Source organism: Cydia strobilella, chromosome 17 (assembly GCF_947568885.1).
Source record: "Cydia strobilella chromosome 17, ilCydStro3.1, whole genome shotgun sequence".
In the NCBI taxonomy this organism is placed as follows: Eukaryota; Metazoa; Arthropoda; class Insecta; order Lepidoptera; family Tortricidae; genus Cydia; species Cydia strobilella.
The window spans coordinates 10,700,156-10,722,706 of record NC_086057.1 but is presented as its reverse complement, the minus strand read 5'-3'; the positions used below and the strand labels follow the sequence as shown (position 1 = coordinate 10,722,706).

Genomic DNA, 22,551 nt, shown 5'->3' with positions numbered 1-22,551 from the left:
GGCTAGGAGCTACCTTTCTTTTTTTATCCCTTCTGCTGGCATACGTAAGTTTTAAGGTATTGGAATTTTAACTTTCTGTCAATTAAATTTTAAACAGACAATCCCTCTGCAGGAAATTGGCATACAAAGGGTCACATTCAATGCCCAAAACTCGACTATGGGGTATTTTACGATTTCGTTCCCAGGCCGGACTACCCGATAGTGGGGATCATTGTACTACAGTATAAATAATTTAGTCATATAGATATGACAAATTTTTTGGGGCCTGGTGCGGATGTCTTGTTTGGCTGGGCGACAATGAATGTGTTAAATAAGAGTGATAATAAAAATCAACTGCAGTATAAAAATATTTGTTTATTTATATATAATATTAAAAGCTTATGATTTAAATTACTTAGGTTAGAAACAGTATTGAAAATGCCATAATTAAGCAACAAACTGCTATGTAAGGTGATTTGCGTTCCCCAATTCTAGCACACTTCCAAAATGTTCCAAGTAACCTGCAAAGAAAATCTTATTCTTATTGAGAAAATGAAACTAATATTTCAACCATGGCAAGTTTAGTCAAGTACTCACCCAGTTTTATTGCGGTCCATAATACTAGGGAAGAACGATCTCAAGTATGCACATGTGCATATTAGAAGTAATATGACAGATAACAAGCTTTGAAAATTAAATATCGCACTCTGAAACAGTAATTAAATTAAATTAGTTCAATATGCTGAGTAGCATTCGGCATTTCAAGATATAGAATGTATTGACCATCTCTTTCATACCATCGTGACGGTTTCTTCTTCACAGAAGAAATTAACATAAAAATTAGACTATAATTCCTGAATAAATGAGAAACCTATTCTTCTTTATTTAGAAAAACATAATATTCCTTCCTGTGATCTGTCCTTTCCTTAAAAATAATACATTTCTGATTTCATATCATGTCACTTTGACATAACTTTGACACTGACAATACAATGCAACGCGAACATCATGCGCATAGAAGATTGGTAGGATCCTATAGATGAGCTATACGCGTGCGTATGAGGGACAGAACATACGCAATGCGACAATAATATTGGTCGGTTATTTGTTGCCCACCATAAACCATACAAAATTTACGGTGGGAAATAAAAAAAAGTGAGTGTGACAATTATTATTTATTTATTATTCAGAGCCCACTGTGTCCCACTGCTGGGCAAAGGCTTCCCCCCTCTTTTTCCACTCGTCTCTGTTTAATGCTATATCCGGCCAGCCTGTCAAGAAGGAGTCCAAGTTATCCCGCCATCGCCGACGAGGTCTGCCGGATCCCCGGTTAGACTCGTGGGGCTCCCACTCCGTTGTTAACTTGGCCCACAAGTCATCCGGCATTCGGCAGACATGACCAGCCCAGTCCCATTTCAACTTGGCCGCTTTCCGAGCTACGTCTATTATTTGAGTCTTAGAGCGTAGCGTGGTGTTTCGGACTCGATCTCTTAATTTTACACCTAATATGCTGCGCTCCATAGCTCTCTGGCAAGTGTGACAATAACAAACAATAATAGCGGTTTCTCTGCTACTCCTACTGAAAGATACATAAGACTATCCCGTTCTGTCAGTCCCCTCCACCACTATGCCCAATCCATACTAATACCAGATTCATGATCATGCGCGGTGCCATTACATTCAAGGTATAGGTAAAACCGACTGTCTTCTCAAAGTCTCTTATTTGTATCTTGAACAGCGTACAGCATATTTTTTGGGTTTACTATTTATAAAATTAAATTATTATAAATCAGAATCTTTATTATAAATCGTATTGATCGAATATATCAAGCTCTTACACAAAACAAATTGATAAAGATAGCACATTTTAAATTTCCAAACTATTGATACGCGTGGTCTCTTTCACTCATACTTGTTTTTTTTTAAATTCCGTCTTCACGTTCCGCCATTTTGCTCGGTCGCATAGGGAGTGAACTTAGAATTTTTCCATGTATTGTAACGTGGATATTTATTATTTAGTTTAAAATTAGTGTTAGAAGACACTAATGGCTTGCTTGAACACACTTAAGTTAGAAATCAAAACATTAGAACAAGTGTTTCCAAAGAACCATGAGCGGTTCCAGATAATGTCAGCTAGTGTCGACGAACTGACCTGCAGATTCGTTGGCAGAAATGGAAAGAAATATGAAATACACGCTAACATTACAGTAAGTACAGTTTTAATATTATAATAAACATGCATGAGTACTCATTACAAATTGTACCAGCGTTTATTGATTATCGTTAGTTGGGACAAAGGGTCGTTGTTTATGAGGGCAGGGCTGTCAACAAGAGATTTACGGAAGTGAACCCGTTTTTCACCCGTATCCAAGCCTCTGTAATCATATCTTACTAATAATTGCCACCAGGCCTACCAGCGGTTGGTTTGTTTATGTGCGGCGCATAGGGATTGATCGCGTGAAGTGCGCAGGGTTTATACGTAAATAATGTGTTAGAATTGAGCAATAACAGTCCGTGACGAATAATCGTATCGATCAATCGCTTTTTGAAGCTCTTTTTGGGCTATTCGTCGCATGTTTTGTGTGGATAACGGTAAAAGGCGCAACTTTGGGACAATGGTTCTTAGTCATTCTCAACCTGCTTTTTGTCATGTATACATTATATTGGTTTTTTTGTTTGCTCAAGTGAAGTGTCAGCTTGATCTTGGCTTAGGCACTACAATATGGATTAAAACATCTTAGGTTGCATTAATGTCTCAGGTTTGTTGTATTATTTACCTAGTTAGCAGCTATTGTTCTAATGATTATATGTACTAATTAGTAGTTGATATACTTTTGTTGATTGTTATTGTATAGCCAAGTGTAAATATGTGATGCAAATTCAAGCTTCAATGTTGATTGTTGATGAGTTCAAATACTGACATTGGAGCCCAATGAAGAGATGTTATACATAAGAACACAATACACAATATGAACTTGTTCAAAGCAGACATTTTATAGTAGTTTTTCTTAATTGTGTTAGGCCTATTAGATTTAAGACACAATATACCGACTTTATTAATAATAATAATACCGACTTGTAACAATATTGAAAATGATGTAAATAACAAATTTGGCCATCCAGCGTGGCAACACTGCCAGCCTTCTTGGCACCCTACCGGACAGCACAGACCTGTGGCCAATTTTTTATTTGTAGGCTTTTACTATTTAGGTAATTTTAGTTTTAATATTGTCTTCGGTTACCGCGATAGTTACTCATGAAATAAAACTATGAAAACGGATTATATCGCGTATATTGAGTTTATAATACATCCCGACGTTTCGAACTCTTTACAGCGTTCGTGGTCAACGGGTGACTGAGGAAAAATTACAAAATGCAAAAATACCCACATACTAAAATAATGAACAATCATAGACTACAAACTTTAAGGCTGGTTGTACATGCAAAATCGGTTCATAAGGCTAGTTATACACTATAATTATTTTTCAAGTAAAGATATATATATATACGCGATAAAAATAAACTATGCCGGCTCCAACCCTACACCACGGACCCGAGAAGATTTAATTCCCTCCTAAATTGTAGGAGGGTATCCCAATATGGGACCGGCAACAAACTCGGCGGGACACATCTTTTCAAAACATCAGAATGTCCAGCATCATCCAACACTACGGTCTCACAGTCTATGTCTCGCTTGCTCCTTTATCAGGTGGACTACAGGATCCCAAGCTGGTGGTAGAGAAAAGCCATCTTCCCTATTAAAGTTTGGATATTTCTTAATCTCAATGGCCTCGCGCAGCATTCTGGGTATGTAACGCTTCTCCTTGGCAAGAACCAGAGGCTTATCAAACTTGATTGAGTGATTGGCTTTATCCATGACATGCTCACAGACAGCAGACCTAGGTCGACGGTGCTTGACATCAGCTATGTGTTCCTTCACCCGAGTGGAAATGCTCCGTTTCGTCTGCCCGACATATGATAGGCCACACTCACAGTCCAGCCTGTACACTCCTGGCTGGACTGTGAGTGTGGCCTATCATATGTCGGGCAGACGAAACGGAGCATTTCCACTCGGGTGAAGGAACACATAGCTGATGTCAAGCACCGTCGACCTAGGTCTGCTGTCTGTGAGCATGTCATGGATAAAGCCAATCACTCAATCAAGTTTGATAAGCCTCTGGTTCTTGCCAAGGAGAAGCGTTACATACCCAGAATGCTGCGCGAGGCCATTGAGATTAAGAAATATCCAAACTTTAATAGGGAAGATGGCTTTTCTCTACCACCAGCTTGGGATCCTGTAGTCCACCTGATAAAGGAGCAAGCGAGACATAGACTGTGAGACCGTAGTGTTGGATGATGCTGGACATTCTGATGTTTTGAAAAGATGTGTCCCGCCGAGTTTGTTGCCGGTCCCATATTGGGATACCCTCCTACAATTTAGGAGGGAATTAAATCTTCTCGGGTCCGTGGTGTAGGGTTGGAGCCGGCATAGTTTATTTTTATCGCGTATATATATATATCTTTACTTGAAAAATAATTATAGTGTATAACTAGCCTTATGAACCGATTTTGCATGTACAACCAGCCTTAAAGTTTGTAGTCTATGATTGTTCATTATTTTAGTATGTGGGTATTTTTGCATTTTGTAATTTTTCCTCAGTCACCCGTTGACCACGAACGCTGTAAAGAGTTCGAAACGTCGGGATGTATTATAAACTCAATATACGCGATATAATCCGTTTTCATAGTTTTATTTCATAATTTTAGTTTTGTTTAAATTATAGTTTAATTTAGTTTTGTTGCTTGTAATTTATTTTTAAGCCTAATTTTAGTTTATTTTTAAGGTATATTATGTAATAAATTTTCTGTACTAATTTAGAATATTTGATAAACAATATCGTATCTATATTTTTTCTGCTCATAGTATAAAATGAAAATAGCCTTTATTATTGAAGTTTACAAATAATTAGGTTACAGTAATTTGGTTTCAACAACTGCAACTCATGCTTTGACATAGGCCTCCTCCAAAGACTTCCATACTTCTATCCCTTGCTCTTTGCATCAAGTTACCTCCACCAATTCTGTCTAGGTGTTCTGCTGACCATCAAAATTTTTGTGTATTTCTTAGGCACCACTCTGCAAGGTCCTTTGTACACTTGTCAAGGTGCTTCCTCATCAAGTGGCCTTTCCAGCAGCACTTTTGTTGTTTAATTATTTTAGTTATTGGTTTTTAATTTTGCCTTAATTATGTTAAATTAAAATCTATCTTTAAGTTATCTGGTCATAGTATTAGGCGCTATGAGAATTACATGTTCATTATGACTACTAATGATATTACTGTAAGAATACATATTTGAAGTAGATTTATGTTTTTTTTTGTACTAACAACTTTATATCTCCTATTATCATTTCAAATCGTCACTTGCATATGTTTTCGTTAATCAGTATTGCTTTTAATAAATTATTTACAAAATTTCTCATTATGAAAAATATAAAATTGTAGAATAGCTGAATATATTTGTGAAATAAATTAATTTGCATAATACGTGTCTTGTAGGAGACATACCCCAGCACACCACCGGTGTGGTTTGCAGACAGCGAAGATCTCGTTGTGACAAATGCAGTGCAGATCCTCAGCAACACACAAGGAAGAGACAATCATGTCATAAATCAGGTACAGTATTCTCAATTAAATGTACTCGTCACATTTTTTCATCTTATAATGTTGGTGTTAGAAAACTAACATATGTACCTAACGTAAGATAAAGAGAGACGAAGTACAGTTGCTATTTCTCCTTCTTCAGTAGCTGTATAAATATTTTCCCCTCACTAGCTCGGAAAGCTGTCTTTTATCCTTTAAAACAAGCGGGGGAAAAAGGCACTATCCACTAGTGGGGAAAGTAATTTGACCTTGGATGGAGCGTGTTTAAGTAGCTTTTGACAGATAACAAAACGTAAAACGCTTATAATAATGGTTCGTTCGATATTAATTATCATTAAATAAATGGTTTGAGAACTTAATAAAAAAAAACATTTTTTTTGTTTATTTAATGATTTTCAGTTATAAACCTTAAATTCCATAAGAAAAATTTGTTTTTTTAAATGATGTTGAATGTAATTCTGAACGCACAAGTTAAGTCGATGCAATTTCAAAACGCATCGTCAGAAATGTCAACATTGTCAACAAAATTTTCTCACCGACTCCGACACGTAAAAATAAAAACAACTTCCAGAGTTTTCTGTTATAATATCGTATTATCGTAAAAAGAAGTGAGTGATTCCAGTGATGAAGATGATGTGAACTGCCATGAACCTGGGTTCATTCACCTGCAGCTGTAATACTTATTTACGACTATTGTAATAGTACATTATGATACAAGTGTGCTAAGTTGGTCATTACACACGAGGCGATATTGTGCGCGAGAGCTGTAAGCGAGCGCGCAATAAGAAAGCTGATGTGTGTAATGACCAATGCACACGCGTTTCATACGACGTTTTTCAACACGCGAGAAAAAAAAGAAACTCATATTAATCAAATTTTAATAGTTAATACAGTTAGTATTGTGTGTTGCATCTGTCATACTGCCGGCCGCCCCTCGCCCCGGCCGCGGGCGGCGGTCGGGCGCGCCGGTGCCCGCCAGTCCGACCAATTAAAGAAGGCTCCCTTTCCATGCATATTATTAGCAATCAGTTACCTTCTTAACTCAGTCGGATAATATAATGAAAAAGCACGAGTGGAATAATACACTGAAAGAGCACGCGTGTTTAATATCTAGGATTATGAGCCAAAAATCGGTGGAATAAAAACGTCGTTTTGAGCAAGTGTGTTGAAAAGTTTCTTGTGGTAAACAAATATTATTGCGCAATTTTAATCATCTATTTTTGAAGCAGAAAGTTCTCAATCCATCAGCTTATATTATATTTTTATATCAGTAAGCCCATTTCCCAAAGATGGCTGGACTAATATTGGTTTTGTGATTTATTGATGATGGGCTCCTGTAGAAATTGAGGGAACTCTTCAAGTATAATAAGCCCAGCCCTATAACTTATTATATAGTTCTTGTAATGGTAACTTGTAATGGTTCTTGGTGAAGTGAAAGACAATAAAATAAGGGCATTTTAAATATTTTTGTTCAAACAGTTGGAACATTGGCTTAATTTTTCCAAGTCACATAAAATTTGACATACATTGAGCAGTCTATTGTTATGATAACATTCTTAAACACTTAAAATTTGGGGCAGTCATTATCATCACTAATTTGCTTCTTTGTTATTTGTGTAGAGAAACTAAAGCCCGGTTCACATTTGTCTGACGTGTCGTGTTTTGTTGTGTTGTGTCGTGACGCATATCGGTTTCATACATTTAATATGGTTTCGTTCACATTTGTCTGATGCACGCTGCGTGCTTAAAATAATATGATTTATGTAAATATCCTATTGTATTGACAAAACACCAATTTTGGAATTCTGAGTGAGTGTATATTCATGTGTTGCAGGTTGGTATATTGTTAAGAGAGCTATGCAAGTTACACGGCGTACCGGAGCCTCCAGATCTGGACTCCCTCACTATACCTATGCACCCTTTCCCCCAGCAGAGGTAAGATTATTAACAATTACACTTATTTATACCATACATGACTTTTTGACAGAATGCTGAAAGACTTACAATATTTTGTCATAGGGCTCCACATCCACATGGAAAAGAGTTATTAACTGTGGAAGAGAGTTAAGTGTAAGAAATAATCGTGCCCCTGGTTTGAAAGCTAAACTTTTACCAATAGGAATTTTTACATATCTACTTTTGCTGTCAAATATGAGGCATAAATTTTTCTTAGCCTTTACATCTCATCTCCTAGTAAAATCTCTTTGCGTATAGTAAAGTAAAAACTAAATATTAGTTATGTATATAGTTTCAGTTTGTGGTACTTTGACCCCAACATCGACTCTCATAATTCATAATGTATTATTTTCTAAACCCTTTCCTTTATTCAACTTTTTTTCTATCTCTTTCAACTTAAGAAACTTTACTTTTCTTTTTATAACAAGTCTTAGTTAAATAAATAAAAATATGTATAATATCTGCATATTTTAACTGCATTCTAGGAGTCTAAGTCCTTTCTTTACAACTGTACCCTCTTGTTAACAAATAATCATTTTTTCTTCTTTTTTTTTTCTTTTTTCAAGTTACAAGGCTGTCTGAGGCTCTGTGGCTTGGCTAAGGTTTGGGCTCCAATTGTATTGATGGTTTTGGAAAATTGTTTACTACAGTCAATGTCTTTAGAAGTCAAGTCTAACTCGTATAATGTTTGGCTTGGATTAGAATGGTAAAACAATACTATCCTATCTAATTGGATTCAATGTATATTTTCTAGGTTGCCGAGTGTGACGTCCAATGGTGCCGAATCAGGCACAGAGGAAGATGAGGAGATGGCAGCAGAAGAGGACGAATCAGAAGGAGAAGATGACTTGCCACTAGAGATGGTCGAAGATGCGGGACGGAGCAACAAAGTGAGTCCATCTGCTTCTGTAATCCATCCACAATAATTACCTAGGCTGTAATGTATTGATTTTGTAAACTATATATTTAACCAAAAAACAAAAAAATATAAATACAATATAAATGCAATAAAATAGCAGTCAATAGGAAAATTTAAATTAGGGGAAAACTATAACTTTAGATCAACCAAAGATAGATATAACTCCGTAATAGATGGATACAGTCTAAGGAAAAAACGTGCCTCGAAAATCACGAAAATTTGATTCTCGTTTAGAGGGCGCTACTAGCTTTGGCTTACTGTCGTATAGATGGCGTTGACGGTTTCGTTTGTTATTTAACAATTTTAACGCATATCAGTAAAAGAACATGGGTCAAAATTATAAAAATAATTAATGCAAATAAATAAATCATTTATCCATATTTAAATACATTTTATCGTATTTTTATAAATATTTATTTTTAGTTTTAAAGTGTGTCGACAGGTGTGTTGGCAGTGAATTTACTGGGGTTACAAAATTTACTATGACAGTACCGCTCTAGTATAAGTTACTCTATGGATCAACTATATACTTTTTTATAATTCTTCTGCATTACTTGACGTTGTTTAAAATTAACTTTAACCTTTCGCTTTTGTGTGAAGGAACACATTTCCTTTACCGAAAAGCGACTGGTAAAATTTACTAATTTAATATCAAATGATATTCCGTACATAAGTTCCGAAAAACACATTGGTACGAGCCGGGGTTTGAACCCGCGACCTTCGGATTGAAAGTCGCACGCTCTTACCGCTAGGCCACCAGCGCTTCCACAGCATTTTTGCGCAGTAAAAATACACCATTTATAAATATATACCTGACTGCTGTAATACCGTGAAAACGCGTTTTTACCAAGACTGTACGGAAAACTAGTTTTAAGTAGGGAAAACGCGTCTTCACTAAAACCGGGTTTTTACGGTAACATATTCATTAAGAAGAATACACAACAGGGTATATAAAACTGCTAAAATAATACCCCCTAAAAAAATCCCCGAAATTAGTGTCTTCAGGACAGTTATTATTTACTTGTCTGTGACATATTTTTGATCTAGTAATTTTTTTTCTAGGATGATATGGAAACAGAACACTTAGCGACACTAGAGAGACTTCGACAAAATCAACGGCAAGACTATTTGTCCGGCAGTGTCTCGGGCAGCCTACAAGCCACAGACCGCCTCATGAAAGAGCTGCGGGACATATATCGCTCACATTCCTTCAAGAGCAATATGTATTCGATTGGTGAGTTACTCTTTTCGAATATGTTCCTTTTTGAACGCCATACGTTGTATACAAAATATTCACATACATACATACGCCAAGATAACGGGCGCAAGCGAGCCAATATAAACCTTACTAGAAAGCTGGAAAGTTACATTGACAACATATGCCATAACCCATAACACTTATAAGCGCTCTTGGTGCTGTGGTTATGTCTACTTACAACGACTCAACTACGAAATAATGAGCTACATACCTAGTTATTCAGAGTTTAGTATGCGACTCTTCTTGTATAAATATTATATTTAATATTAAAGAGCACTTCTTTTGCATAGAAATGTAAAAAGGACAGTGCATCATTTTGCACTAGGAGGCTGTTTGCAATTAGACAGATACCTTCAACCGGGGTGAATAGGGATGGTTGGGGTGAATAAGGACAAAACTTAAAATGTGATTTACTTGACAATTACTTAAAAAATACCCACACATATTGCTTTATTCGATTGAAAATAAACATAGGTTATGTATGATATAATTTGTGTGAATATTTTTTAAGAAATTGTCAGGTGAATCGCCCTTTAAGTTTTGTCCCTATTCACCGCAGCCATCCTTATTCACCCCGATTGACGATATTTTAAAAATTCGTAATATTTATCTCACCCGGAATTAAGGTACCTTAAAGTTTGTTAAAATGAGAATTCCGGTTTCATTTTGAGATACGAATCTCTAAAATATGTGTCATGCGCGATCCTTTCTTCCTTATTAAACTGCCAATATTACTATGTTTGACGCCTAGGTCTGTCTGTCTATCGTAGCATTCGTAGCTCTCCAACGGATAGACCGATTTCGATGAGTTTTTTTTTACGTAGTCGAGTACGAGTCTCCTTGCAGTGATTCTTAGCTATATTTGATAAAAATTGATCCAGCAGTTTAACACATTCAGTGCCAGTGCTCGCCAGGGGAGTTCTCTGTTCGTAGGCGCTTTTCGGTTTTTCCCGTGTTATCGGCTACGCTCGTAGCGCGTAGCTAGGGCTGGCACTGAATGTGTTAAAGAAAAAATCATCAGCTCTTTTCCAAAATCATGTAAGGCATTTTTGGCATAAAATGGATTTTTAAGGTTCCGTACCCAAACAGTAAGGACGCTCTTCTCCCCATGGTCGCCACTCGAGTAGTCATTTACTCCACAAGTCGGTCTTTCGTGCTATGTGACCAGCCCATTCCCACTTCAAACTGGCTACGCGTTTTGTAACATCATTGTGACCTTGGTCTGTTGTCTCAGCCATTCATTTGTTTTACGGTTTTTTTTTGGTAGATAATGCGTAGGGTTTTTAGGGTTCCGTACCCAAAGGGTAAAAACGGGACCCTACTGCTAAAACCCCTCTGTCCGTCTGTCACCAGGCTGTATTTCATGAACCGTGATAGCTAGAGAGTTGTAATTTTAACAAATGATGTATTTTTGTCGCCCCTATAATAACAAATACTAAAAAGTACGGAACCCTCGGTGGGTGAGTCCGACTCGCACTTATCCGGTTTTTTTTTAATGGAATAGTTATAAGTTAATAAATTAATAATGTGATATGCAGAGCTCGTGAACGACTCCCTGTACGAGTGGAACATCCGGCTGCGCTCCGTGGACCCGGACAGCCCGCTGCACAACGACCTGCTGCTGCTGAAGGAGAAGGAGGGCAAGGACTCCATCCTGCTCAACATCATGTTCAAGGAGACGTACCCCTTCGAGCCGCCGTTCGTGCGTGTCGTCTATCCCATTATATCAGGTGAGTATATTCTTGGTTTTAGGGTTCCGTACCCAAAGGGTAAAAACGGGACCCTATTACTAAGATTCCTCTGTCCGTCTGTCTGTCTGTCTGTCACCAGGCTGTATCTCATCAACTGTGATAGCTAGACAGTTGAAATTTACACAGATGATGTATTTCTGTTGCCGCTATAACAAGAAATACTGAAAAGTACGGAACTTATTATCTTATCCTAATAAAGTATGGGATAGATTAAAAATTGTATTGCTTTTTAATAAGAGCGTATTCCCATCTTAAAGGCCGGCAACGCACTTACAACCCCTATGGAATTGCAGGTGTCCATGGGCTGTGGTAAACGCTTACCATCAGACGATTCGTCTGCTCGTTTGCCTCCTATATCATAAAAAACTAAGGGTTCCTTTTGTACCTTTTTGGTACGGAACTCTAAAAATGGATAATGTTTTTAGGATATATAAGATACCTATTTTTAATATGGATTGTATTCGAAACTGGTTTACTTGTGTAGTGATTGACGAAACTAAAATACATCACACTCACATGAAGGAAGGAAGGCATAAGAACACTTTACTGATGAATTTACCACCCAATGATATTGCTTCTGTACCACTTAGGTACGTCCTTAACGTACACTACGAAGAATTTCGTACATCGACCCACCTGTTCCTATCTCTATCGCACGCGCAGAATTATATTGCTGTACCTCTCGCACAGTGTCATTGACCATCGGTATCATAAACGGGGCGGCGGGTCAATGGTCCGCATACACGGTGGAGGCGGTGATCATGCAGATCGCCGCCACGCTGGTGAAGGGAAAGGCGCGCATACACCAAGGTCGTACGAAATTGTCCGTGGATAGCATGTTCATTAGGGAAGCAAACTATCATTTTAGTATCTGGGATATAAACAAAAGGTTTCCCATTGTTAGGAGGCTACGTGCTGGTGGGCGGCGCGATATGCATGGAGCTGCTGACGAAGCAGGGCTGGTCGTCCGCGTACACGGTGGAGGCGGTGATCATGCAGATCGCCGCCACGCTGGTGAAGGGCAAGGCGCGCATACAGTTCGGCGCCACCAAGGTCGTCTCGCAGACGCAGTACTCGCTGGCGCGCGCCCAGCAGAGCTTCAAGTGCCTCGTGCAGATACACGAGAAGAACGGTGAGTGGGGGACTGCATGGGTTACTACTTTTATTACATTTCTAAACATCTAGCCAGTTGTACTAAACCATTTAGTTTGTCGACGTTAGTACGTCAAAATTAAGCCCGGTTCAGATTTATCTGACGTGTCGTGTTGTGTTGTGTCGCACACTGCGTCAGACAAATGTGCACGCAATTATATTAAATGTATGAAACCGATATGCGTCACGAGTCACGACACAACACAACACGACACGTTAGACAAATTTGAACCGGGCTTTAGCTTGTTAAGTTTGACAGTTCCATATGGAATGAAAGCTGCCGTCACTGTATAATTTAACCGTTGATTGCGCGTAGTGCAACCCGCCCTAAAAGTTCATAGGTAGCCCAAGCTTGCCAATGTGTCGAGATGTCAATATTGCTCGAGTATATTTTTTAACAACACAGGAATTAAATTCCTTAACGATCGTCGACACAATTTTATACTCATTGCGTCACTTGTGGCAGCACCTTTCGAATATGGCTACTTAGAATTATACAAAAATAATGCAGGTGGGCATCATAGTTGCAGCCTTAACACTTTTCCTTATATTCATTTTTACTAGTGACTCCTTACTGACCGACGTTTAAAAAATTGTATTGTGACGCTTTTGCGTCGCTGTAAGTTACACGTGGAACAGATTGTTTAGTAGAAAGAAAAGAATTTTGATCAGAAAAATGTCTAAGGACATCTGTCGCTGACAAAGCGTATTTTTTTTTCCCATGTTTTTATTAATAACCATATTTCAAGAACGCATGAAAAAGGGTAGGTTATATCAGAGACGCAGGTTATGCGCGTTTGATCCAGTGTATCAGAATCTAACGTATGCAGAGTGAAATCTGGACAAAATTGGTGGTTATATAAAAAAAAACTTGTTCTTTAATAATGTATTTAGCAATGTTACATGCAAGATAAAGTTTACTCAAATGCGAGATTTTTAACGGCAGTTATGGTACTTTAAAGCCATCGGTTGTTGAAAACACAAATGTTGGCTTTTTTTAGTTACAATTTAATCTTCCTTAGGAAAACTTTTTTAGGAAATGTATGCTAGACATATTTTACATTCTCGTCCCTTGGACCGTTGGTGTTCTCAAAATAATAATACTTGCCATGAATATCCATTTTAAGTGACATATGATTAGTATAAATCCCAAAATGCAAAAACAGCTTTTTTTTCATTTTTGACCGTAATGACATTTCAGTTATTTTTTTTTATTTTCAGAGACGGTGGGCTTAACTTTTTTGAACGTTTGCCGATGCCCATGCCTTCAAGATATTTTTAAAAAGTGTGTTACTGCCACATTTGAATGTTCTCGTGACCTATCTGTACATAGATATGGACATTTATGCCTGAGTTATACTCTGCTTTTCACTTGGATTGTGAGTAAAATATACATACAAAAATATCCAATATTGTATGTTATTTTACCGTATTTATTAAAGACTAAAGAAAATCGTACTCGCTTGTGTCGGGGGCGCGGGGCACGCCGGTAATAAGCAACTTTTATGTCGTCTACGCACGACTTAAAGTCGAACTTTACGAGCATGAGAAGTGAAAATATTTTAAACATATCTTCAGCTCTAACCCGCTTCCACAAAATGTCCCACTATCTTCGCTTTCGGCCATAGATAAATAGTACTAGAGAAATTACATCCAACTGGATGTAACTGCGAAACTTCGCGACGTTGTTCTTCTAGATTTACCATAATTTCAAGAGAAAAAATCCAATGCCCATGAAACTTGCCGGATTAATTGACAGATTAGAGTTTAAATTGGGAGTTAGATATAATTTCAGTTTTTTTTGTTTTTTTTTTACACGTTCAAAACTTTGTCCAGATTTCACTCCGCATACGGTAACCCCGCTAACTCTGCACAAATTTGGCAGTAAGAATGCATACGCTCTGTAAGCTCCATACTTGACTTAGCGTGGACGTGGTCCGACTTTAAACTTCGCAGACAGAGCCTGCAAATAAATTAGAAAAGGAGTAGGTACCTATTCTCTTCTAATCCGTATAGTATAATCAACTCCACGTCCTTTTGCCGATCTTTGGCCCGATTGAAACTGTATTTCTTCTGCTGAAGTGTGTAATAGTAAATAAGTCGTATGTTCCAGGCTGGTTCACACCACCCAAGGAGGATGGCTAATGCTGGCTCTCGCGCCATCCTTAGACTATCGTGCAACAAACACTAACGCCCTCACCAACTATGGACGCCTACAAATTTGAAGTGAATCGACGAGATAGCGTGATGATCTGATGATAGTTTAAATTTAATTCGAATGTTTCCAACGAGTAAGTTACTCGGCGGTCCTGTGTATTGTATTTCGTATGACTGAGCTAAACTGACGTTTCGAGAGATTATCTCAAGTATTGTACATGTCCTTACTCGATATATGTTAAGTGCTATTATTGTTCCGAGTGCGGCGGGCGTTAACGAGAGACAATTATAAGACTTATAGGAAATGTTTAATGTGTAACGGTTTTTGTAATCATTCATTTCTCATCAAAAAGTTATCCATATGGTTAGCCCTAGACGTTACAGGAGTGTAAAGTTAAGAAATTCTTTGCATTTCTTTTTAGTTACTGAAATAAAAACCTGTGATTCTTATAAATTGTGTTTTATATACATTTTCACACCACTTTAACATAACTATAGTAATCAATACTTAGTTACCACTCCCTTACTTTTATACATATTTAATTGATTATTTTACTTTAATACACGCAAAACACGATCTTTCTCGTGTTTTGCGTTTCTTGATCGATACGCGTTGACAAAACTGCGACAAGAGTTTGCCGTGGTTAAGGAGCTGTATTGCAATATGTAATGCACGTCGCCGATGTTCCTATGGATATACTATGTGTAGGCAGACGTTCACGAATGGTTATATGAATGTTTTATTACATTCATGGTTTTCCACGGTTTTTTTGTGTCGGATTTTTTGACGCACACAAGATGCGACACTTGAACCTTCACATAGTATTCCGTATCCAAAGGGCTTAGTGCAACAACATATATTAAAGTTTAGCTCGCTGATTATGCTGGTTGTTCCGCATCATAGTAACGAGCAAGGTCACCAGCTCCTCCCTCCCCGGCTCGTTGTATTTCTGACAGAAATCCTTCTGGGACATCGTCAGCAACCACTCCTTTAACTTTGGGTATCTGAATGGAATGTACAACACTTAGGTTATATAACCATGCATAAGAAATTAAATAGTCTTAGGAGCTCTACAGACGTTATAGTATTTTTCAAATAGCTTGGGAACAGTGATAGCCGTTATCGCAAGACATATTTTAGTTTTAACCCTTTTCCAGGCCGCACCAATCTACAAAGTTTTCCCAAAAGATATTCTAATTAATCCAGCTTTGATGACGGCAGTGAATGCGTTTAATCACGTCAATAGAAAGGCCTGCTAAAGGCGCAGCGCCGTCATTATGCAGAAAGAAACTACAGGAGTAGTAGGAGCAGGGTAATTAATATACGTAATAAATATCACTTCTCTACTTATAGCAAGGCAGGCACATCATTTCCGTTATTGGCGTTTACATTTTAAAATGAATCCTCATGCATTTCAATAAGGTTTATTATGGTGTGTTGAAATAGTCTTGGAGTACCTACAAAGGTGTATAATAAATACCTTTTGACATCAACAGGGTAGATGCCGTCCAAAGTCGACACCGTGGTAACGATGCTTATGTCTGCCAAAGTCAGTACGTCGTCTGCCACGTACAGGGTGCGAGACAAGTAGGCTTGCAGCGTGCGGTACGCGTCCTCTATGTTAGACTTCATGGACTTGGAGAGGTCTGTCAGCTTTCCCCGGAATGTTGGGGCCTGAAAGTTAGTCCCAAGTAAAATATCTAAGTTGAGGTCACGCATACTTATGTAAGGGTTACTTCGAAAGCGGGGTAATTTAGAAGGTGGCTAATATCTACTAAACCGAAAGTACTTCATTCTTCAGCAACACTACGCTACTGCAACGCTTATCATGTTCATATATTTTGCTTACTGTTTCCCCAATAGAAAGTGCAAACTCGAAAGTTTAGTAGATAGGTATTAGCATTTTTCAAAATTACTCGGCTTTCGAAGTTAACCCAACGCAAAGTGCATTGGGAATTGTAAGCAATTTGGAATATAGATTATATTGTGGCAACTGTCGTATAATTACTGTATTTTCTCTCATTAGTTGTTCAATTATCAAGTTTCTATTTTATATATTTAGAAAATTATGTTGAACAATCCACCAAAATATATAGTTTAATTGTCCCTTTTTATAGTTTTACGTAAATAACTCGTACACAGCAAAAAATTGTCTTATACATAAATAATCTGTATAAAATTTCCTACAAATTTCGGTACTAAGAGCAGAATCATTAGGACATAGTTCGGTCTAGTACAGGGAGGAAATTGTTTCATTTTGACTTTAATACATGTACTATACATGTACTAAGCCTAAACCATAGGTCGGGCCGACAAAACGGTAGTTTTTCCTACCTATAATGTTAAAATAGAAAAAATTAAGGCGTCGTAGATAGGTACTAGGTACTCACCATTACAGATCGAAGTCTGGGAAACAATATACCACATTCGAAATACATTCGCTGGTTGATTGTGGCTCGTTTTCGAATGTCAGAGGGGTACAGATGCTGGTGCTCGGGTTTTGCGTATTTTTCAAAAAGATATACAATTATAGCGTGACTGGAACAAATTAGTAATATTTATTTATTTATTATATCTTAGATATTAGTAATATTTATTTATTTTATTTCTTATATGCACAATGAAATTAGGTAAAATAAAATAACTCTTATCAGACAACTATAGGGCGAAACACAAATGCGTCATGCGCACCCAACGGTGCGTGGGTAATATATTGGTAATTTACCCGACTACATTTTACTAGTAATTTTACTCTCATTTTTTTATTAGGTATATCTTAGGTACCTAGAGTTAGCTGAGTTAGGTATATGATTACCTGTACCAAAGATAGATATAACTCCGTAATAGATGGATACCTTCTAAGGAAAAAACGTGCCTCGAAAATGACGAAAATTTGATTCTCGATCAGATGGCGCCACTAGTTTTGGCCTACTGTTGTATAGAGGGCGTTGACGGTTTCGTTTGTTATTTATACTTTTAACGCATATCAGTGAAAGAACATGGGTCAAAATCATATAAAAATAATTAATGCAAATAAAAAAATCATTTATCCATATTTAAATACATTTTACCGTATTTTTATAAATCTTCATTTTTAGTTTTAAAGTATGTCGATAGATGGCAGTGAATTTACAGTGGTTACAAAATTTACTATGACCATCTATGACAGTACCGCTCTATCTTATTATATCCTCTTTGCCTGTACTCAAATATTTTAATGCATTTTATTTGTGCAGAAAAATGATAAATAGAAAAATTCGCTGCCGAGGGCGCGACTCGAAATCACGACTAGGTACGGGATACCAGCTGGCCGCTCTACCAACTGAGTTACTATGTTTACCGTGTTATGTTAGCAGCAAATGTTCTCATCGTAGTAGCCTTCGTATGCGCCTTACTTCTTAGCAGACCTTTTCAAAATTGGTGTGATAAAATATATTTAATTATTTTATAGTACCTACCTGTCGGCTATCCAATAGTCTCCTTCGTCTAGCAGCGGTATGGATCTCATAGGATTCTTCTGTAAGACAATGAATTTTTTTAAGTAAATACATTACAGAAATACCTAAATAGTGGCTTGTAATAGTAGATTACCACACGGTACTCACAGTTGAGTTTTGTTTTACACGTATTTACGCATTATTATATAGTATTCTTAGCGCCACTTGCACCATCCCACTAACCCGGGGTAAACCTGGAGTTACCTGTACAATTTGACACTGGGTTCATGGTTTAACCGCTTAAGCCTGGGTTAGTGAGACTCAGTCACGTGGTTTGGTTTGTTTACATTATTTTTTTCGTTTGGGTTAGGTTAGGTTAATGGTTAGGTGTTTCAGGGATCGTAACCGTTTTTTTGCAAAAATTTCGAAATAACCATACCTATATTTCTAATTATTTTATTAGAAATGGATTAATTAACAAAGAATGAAATAAAAGCTTGTAAAAATACCGTTTTCGGTCCCATACAAAAAATACCGGTATCCGATCCCTGGTTTGTTTACATTCTTTTTTTCGTTTCGCTCACCTCGATTAACTCTGGCGTGTCCTGGTCCCTCGCCACCGGGTTGAGATATCTTTCTTCGTATTCTACATTCAAGATGCCGGCAACCATCTTGACGGCCCGTGACGGTGGGCTGCTGTTCGAGTGGTACAAGATTGTCCGCATATTTATTGTTGCTGGAAACAAGATTTGAACCCTCGATAAGACTGGAGACAATAGAATATTATGATCCCATTGAAATGATCTAATCATAGAGATGTGCCCATTTATTAGGAGCTCAGGGAGAAAACAACATTGAGTTTGGGTATATATTGCAATAAAATTATTCTTAAAAAAAAACTGACTTCCTAAAGGATAAAATAAAGTAATATCCCTTTTGTATGCGTTAGCAACTATTGTTAGAAGTCGGTGCCTAGCCAAATAGTTACAATACTGGTCAATATTACTCCCAAGCAACTAATGGACAGTTTTAGCATTCGGTAAGACAGTCTGTTGACGCTTATAAGATTTGGCTTGGCACCGACTTCAAGCATATCCGTTGCTAACGCATATAAAAGGGATAATATTTGCTGTATTACTTATATCCTTTTTGAAGTCTGTTTTTTAAAGGTTAATTTCTGAATAATGAATATGTGTCGAAATTACTCACTAGATGGCGCTGTTACGACCGCAAACTAGCTAACGCTTGGTCGTTTAAGAAACAGCACTTTGTTGTTACAGTCACGTTTATGATACAGACAGACAAAACTTTCGCATTTGTTAGGAACTAGCTTATGCCCGCAACTAAGTTTGCGATTTTTTTGTAATCCCTGTCGGATCCAAGGTCTGAAGGGATTTCCAATTTCCAAACTAGTGGTAGATTAGATCAGTCAAAGAATTTCTTACCCTGAAGTGTGTGGCGTTGGGAGGATATAATAATAATAACAACTCAGTAGTCGGGTGAAATTAATATTGAATCCTTTATTAATAAAATGCCTGTCATATATACAATTATTAAATATAATTATTATCAGCCGTGTGGCCCCACTACAACCCATTTTGTACTTTGTCACAGTGACAATAGTATGAGGTCTCTAGGGACTTTCATATTGATTGTCACTGTGCCAAGGTACAGAATCGGTCAGAAATTAAACTCGGACTGTTCGATTCGAGCAAAATACAATAATCTACACTTCTACAGTAAGTATTACTGTTAATACTGTTATAAAATACAGTTTTGAAGGTATTTTAATTTAATATAGTTAATGTTAATTTCCATATCACAGGCTAATTCGAACGTGCACTGCACACTAACATCAGAATGATATTTGAACCATAATATTTAGTTATCGTGCATTTTGCTCGTACTTATCCGTACATATATTGTCGCGAGCGAGACGCACGATAACAAAATAACATGATACAAATATCATGTCAGTGTATGTTCGAATTGGCCTGTTAGTCTCACTAATGGCGTGCGACAGTTGTTCCTTCCCTTTCGGTTTTTACTCCAATTAGTGGAAGAGGAGTACGACCGTACTAAAAGTCCGTCCTGCCTTCCTTAATTGAGTTTGTTATTTATTTGCCTGGGTGCGTAACCAACGTGCCAATCGTTAACGCTCCGTAGCGTATCGTAGTCACCTTTCTCTATCATTCTTATATATTAGCGCGATAGTGACACTTGCGTTTCGTTCGCTACGCAGCGTTAACGATTGGCACGTTGGCTACGCACCCTGTTAGGTTGAAATACCGTAGCCAAACGGCATTAATTGAGTTCTCTGTGAGATCTAAAGATAGATATAACTCCGTAATAGATGGATACAGTCTAAGGAAAAAACGTGCCTCGAAAATCAAGAAAATTTGATTCTCGTTTAGAGGGCGCTACTAGCTTTGGCCTACTGTCGTATAGATGACGTTGACGGTTTCGTTTGTTATTTAACAATTTTAACGCATATCAGTGATAGAACATGGGTCAAAATCATAAAAATAATTAATGCAAATAAAAAAAATCATTTATCCATATTTAAATACATTTTATTGTATTTTTATAAATCTTCATTTTTAGTTTTAAAGTGTGTCGACAGATGGCAGTGAATTTACTGGGGTTACAAAATTTACTATGACAGTACCGCTCTAGTATAAGTTACTCTATGGTGAGATCTAACCCACAACGAGAACTACTGACACCCTTTAGATTTTAAAATCTGTTTAAGTACTGTGAGGTGAGCCGTTTCGCTTTATTTAGGTACCTATAGTATAATCAAGCAAATCTTATCAGTAGAAAAAGGCGGCAAATTTTAAAAAATGTAGGCGCGAAGGGATATCGTCCCATAGAAAATTTTAATTTCGCGCCTTTTTCTACTGACAAGATTTGCTACATACCTATATTTTTTTAAATTTCCAAATATTACTAACGCTGAGCGGAGGGCTTAATTTTCTAGATCGTAGTTTATTGCGGCGTTCTAACGACGTTGTCATGCAGTCGCTAGCTTTCAAAATTAAAAAAAACTTGTTTGTTTAGGTAAGTAGTAAGTAGATCGAGTTGGTAGAAAGTTATTTCTGTTGATTGCTCACGGTATAAGGGCCGGTTGGCCCTTAAACCTTCGATAGATAATTTAAATATTTTATCGTTGATAGATCTACGAGTAAGTCACTTGAAAGTCGCCTGAAATTATTATATTGGAATAATTGCCATTTGACCTTTGTGAATTCAAAATCCGAATACATTTTTGATCATGCTTAGTAGAATTTGCACGAGTTTTCTTAGAAATGGCACTAAAGAAGGACACAATTAGGTACAATCTAAGAATACTTATTGAATACGGGAATTCAAATAATGACTTCAATCTCATTTCAATTTTCAATCATAATGTACTTCAGATAACAATTCTCCCTCGAGACGCCATCCAATGGCCTTGAAATTAATTAAATAACAGATATTTTTAAACAAAACCTATTTCAAATTATGTTATTAAAAATATTAATAAATTGGCTGATATAAGAATATTAGAAGGCAGTAGATATTTTAGCTTCTTTATTGTTTCTCAGCTCCTTTTATACGACTAGGTTTCTACTTAGTAGGTATGTAATTTTATACCAGAATAACATGCGCAGTGGTTATCTTGGAGCAATTTATTCTGCACTTTTATAATTATTTCGTTGAATAAATATTTTTAAATTGAAATACGAATCCACACTAAGATTTATCAAAATTCGAGCGCGATGTTTTGACAACATTTTGCCAACAACATTTACCAATCGAAATATCAATAATACATCCCAAATCTATCGATCAACCAGATACCATAACCAGAGAACCATAACCAGAGAACCACAACGAAAGCGACATTTATCTGGTTTAATATTATTTGACTACATTCTACTTAGCAAAAATACTAGAAACCAAAATATTATGCATAAAGAATTAAAAATATTCATACTCGTAAACACGACAACGGGAAGTAGTTTACCGATTTCGTGTTCCTACGAAATCAGTAAACTTTAAAGACAATACCTACATTATATCATAACACAGATATATTTTATTGACTATCAAAGAATTGTACTTACATCTTTTTATTTTTACCTTGTCATCACAATCTCACTAGTATAACTTTCAACAACATAACCTATAAACATGATAACAACAAAATACGTTCGAAACGCCTGCTGCTGTGGTTATCCGTCGTTTTCTATTTATCTGATATTGCATTTCGGTTATACCACGGCGTTCAGCCTGT

At 37.0% G+C, this 22,551-nt stretch overlaps 3 protein-coding genes across 3 annotated transcripts; 1 reads left to right on the top strand and 2 right to left on the bottom strand.

Annotated features, from left to right (window-relative positions):
• Positions 1–337: 337 nt before the first annotated feature.
• Positions 338–935, bottom strand: LOC134748860 (protein kish-A). The gene is made up of 3 exons (XM_063683682.1): positions 777–935; positions 577–686; positions 338–500 (listed from the first exon to the last, which is right to left on the bottom strand). Exons 1-3 carry the CDS (start codon positions 777–779, stop codon positions 395–397), a joined length of 219 nt encoding a protein of 72 aa, XP_063539752.1. The 5' UTR covers positions 780–935; the 3' UTR covers positions 338–394.
• A 972-nt stretch (positions 936–1,907) lies between these two features.
• LOC134748725 (ubiquitin-conjugating enzyme E2 Q2) lies at positions 1,908–15,288 on the top strand. Its single transcript, XM_063683498.1, has 8 exons — positions 1,908–2,186; positions 5,537–5,653; positions 7,476–7,576; positions 8,352–8,487; positions 9,579–9,750; positions 11,313–11,504; positions 12,430–12,657; positions 14,791–15,288. The coding sequence occupies exons 1-8, from the start codon at positions 2,025–2,027 to the stop codon at positions 14,820–14,822; spliced, it is 1,140 nt and encodes a 379-aa protein (XP_063539568.1). The 5' UTR covers positions 1,908–2,024; the 3' UTR covers positions 14,823–15,288.
• LOC134748736 (glutathione S-transferase 1-like) lies at positions 15,121–22,492 on the bottom strand. Its single transcript, XM_063683511.1, has 6 exons — positions 22,382–22,492; positions 18,857–19,008; positions 18,294–18,352; positions 17,226–17,373; positions 16,316–16,509; positions 15,121–15,839 (listed from the first exon to the last, which is right to left on the bottom strand). Exons 2-6 carry the CDS (start codon positions 18,995–18,997, stop codon positions 15,695–15,697), a joined length of 687 nt encoding a protein of 228 aa, XP_063539581.1. The 5' UTR covers positions 18,998–19,008; positions 22,382–22,492; the 3' UTR covers positions 15,121–15,694.
• Positions 22,493–22,551: the final 59 nt, after the last annotated feature.

Bases quoted from the DNA above. Each gene is read 5' to 3' on its own strand.
- LOC134748860 (XM_063683682.1), bottom strand. The intron at 501-576 runs GTGAGTACTTGA...TTTTCTTTGCAG, and splicing joins ATGGACCGCAATAAAACTGG to GTTACTTGGAACATTTTGGA.
- LOC134748725 (XM_063683498.1), top strand. From the start codon at position 2,025: ATGGCTTGCTTGAACACACTTAAGTTAGAAATCAAAACATTAGAACAA. The intron at 5,654-7,475 runs GTACAGTATTCT...CATGTGTTGCAG, and splicing joins ACAATCATGTCATAAATCAG to GTTGGTATATTGTTAAGAGA. The intron at 9,751-11,312 runs GTGAGTTACTCT...TGTGATATGCAG, and splicing joins GAGCAATATGTATTCGATTG to AGCTCGTGAACGACTCCCTG.
- LOC134748736 (XM_063683511.1), bottom strand. From the start codon at position 18,997: ATGCGGACAATCTTGTACCACTCGAACAGCAGCCCACCGTCACGGGCC. The intron at 17,374-18,293 runs GTAGGTACTATA...AATTTGTTCCAG, and splicing joins GACTATTGGATAGCCGACAG to TCACGCTATAATTGTATATC. The intron at 15,840-16,315 runs GTATTTATTATA...CATTCCATTCAG, and splicing joins TACCCTGTTGATGTCAAAAG to ATACCCAAAGTTAAAGGAGT.